Source organism: Fonticula alba (genome assembly GCF_000388065.1).
Source record: "Fonticula alba strain ATCC 38817 unplaced genomic scaffold supercont2.8, whole genome shotgun sequence".
NCBI lineage: Eukaryota > Rotosphaerida > Fonticulaceae > Fonticula > Fonticula alba.
This window is the reverse complement of record NW_009242978.1, coordinates 709,629-710,129: the sequence shown is the minus strand read 5'-3', so window position 1 is coordinate 710,129 and position 501 is coordinate 709,629. Positions and strand designations below refer to the sequence as shown.

The 501-nt window shown below is 66.3% G+C and overlaps 1 protein-coding gene across 1 annotated transcript in view; it reads right to left on the bottom strand.

The window, feature by feature from the left end:
* Window positions 1–501, bottom strand: part of H696_04815 (hypothetical protein) — a gene marked incomplete at its 3' end in the record, with an annotated part of 8,635 nt that overhangs the window by 5,651 nt on the left and 2,483 nt on the right. Inside the window, exon 2 of the mRNA XM_009498680.1 lies at window positions 20–354. Within this exon, the coding sequence (XP_009496955.1) occupies window positions 20–354 (335 nt within the window). The remainder of the gene's footprint in view (window positions 1–19; window positions 355–501) is intronic.

Sequence of the window (501 nt, the reverse complement as noted above, 5' to 3'; positions counted from 1 at the left end):
GGGAGGGGCGGGGGGACACAGGTTGGCCAGTCAGCAGGGCACGAATGGGCCGGGGGCAGGGCGGACGCCGGGCGGCGTACCTGGTGGATGAGCTTGGCCGAGGTGGTGTTGTAGTCCAGGACCTGGAAGAGCCCGGAGGAGGACATGACCACGGCCGAGTTCGAGTGGAAGACCGGGTGCGACCGGACGAAAGCCGGCATGGTCGGCAGGAAGGGGGTCTTCGGCGAGAGATACTCATCGGCCAGATCCTCCGACAGGAGGCTCTGCGTCAGGGAGGCGGGCGAGAAGTTCCGCACCATGCGGATGTCCACCGACCGAATGAAGTAGTCCGGGATGCACTGGCCGTAGGAGGCGCTAAATGGCGGCAGGGGGGGGACATCGCAGATCGAGAGAGGGCGTGAGTGGGGAGGAGAGGGGGCGTGAGTGGGAAGGAGAGGGAGAGAGAGAGGGCGTGAGTGGGAAGGAGAGGGAGAGAGAGAGGGCGTGAGTGGGAAGGAGAGG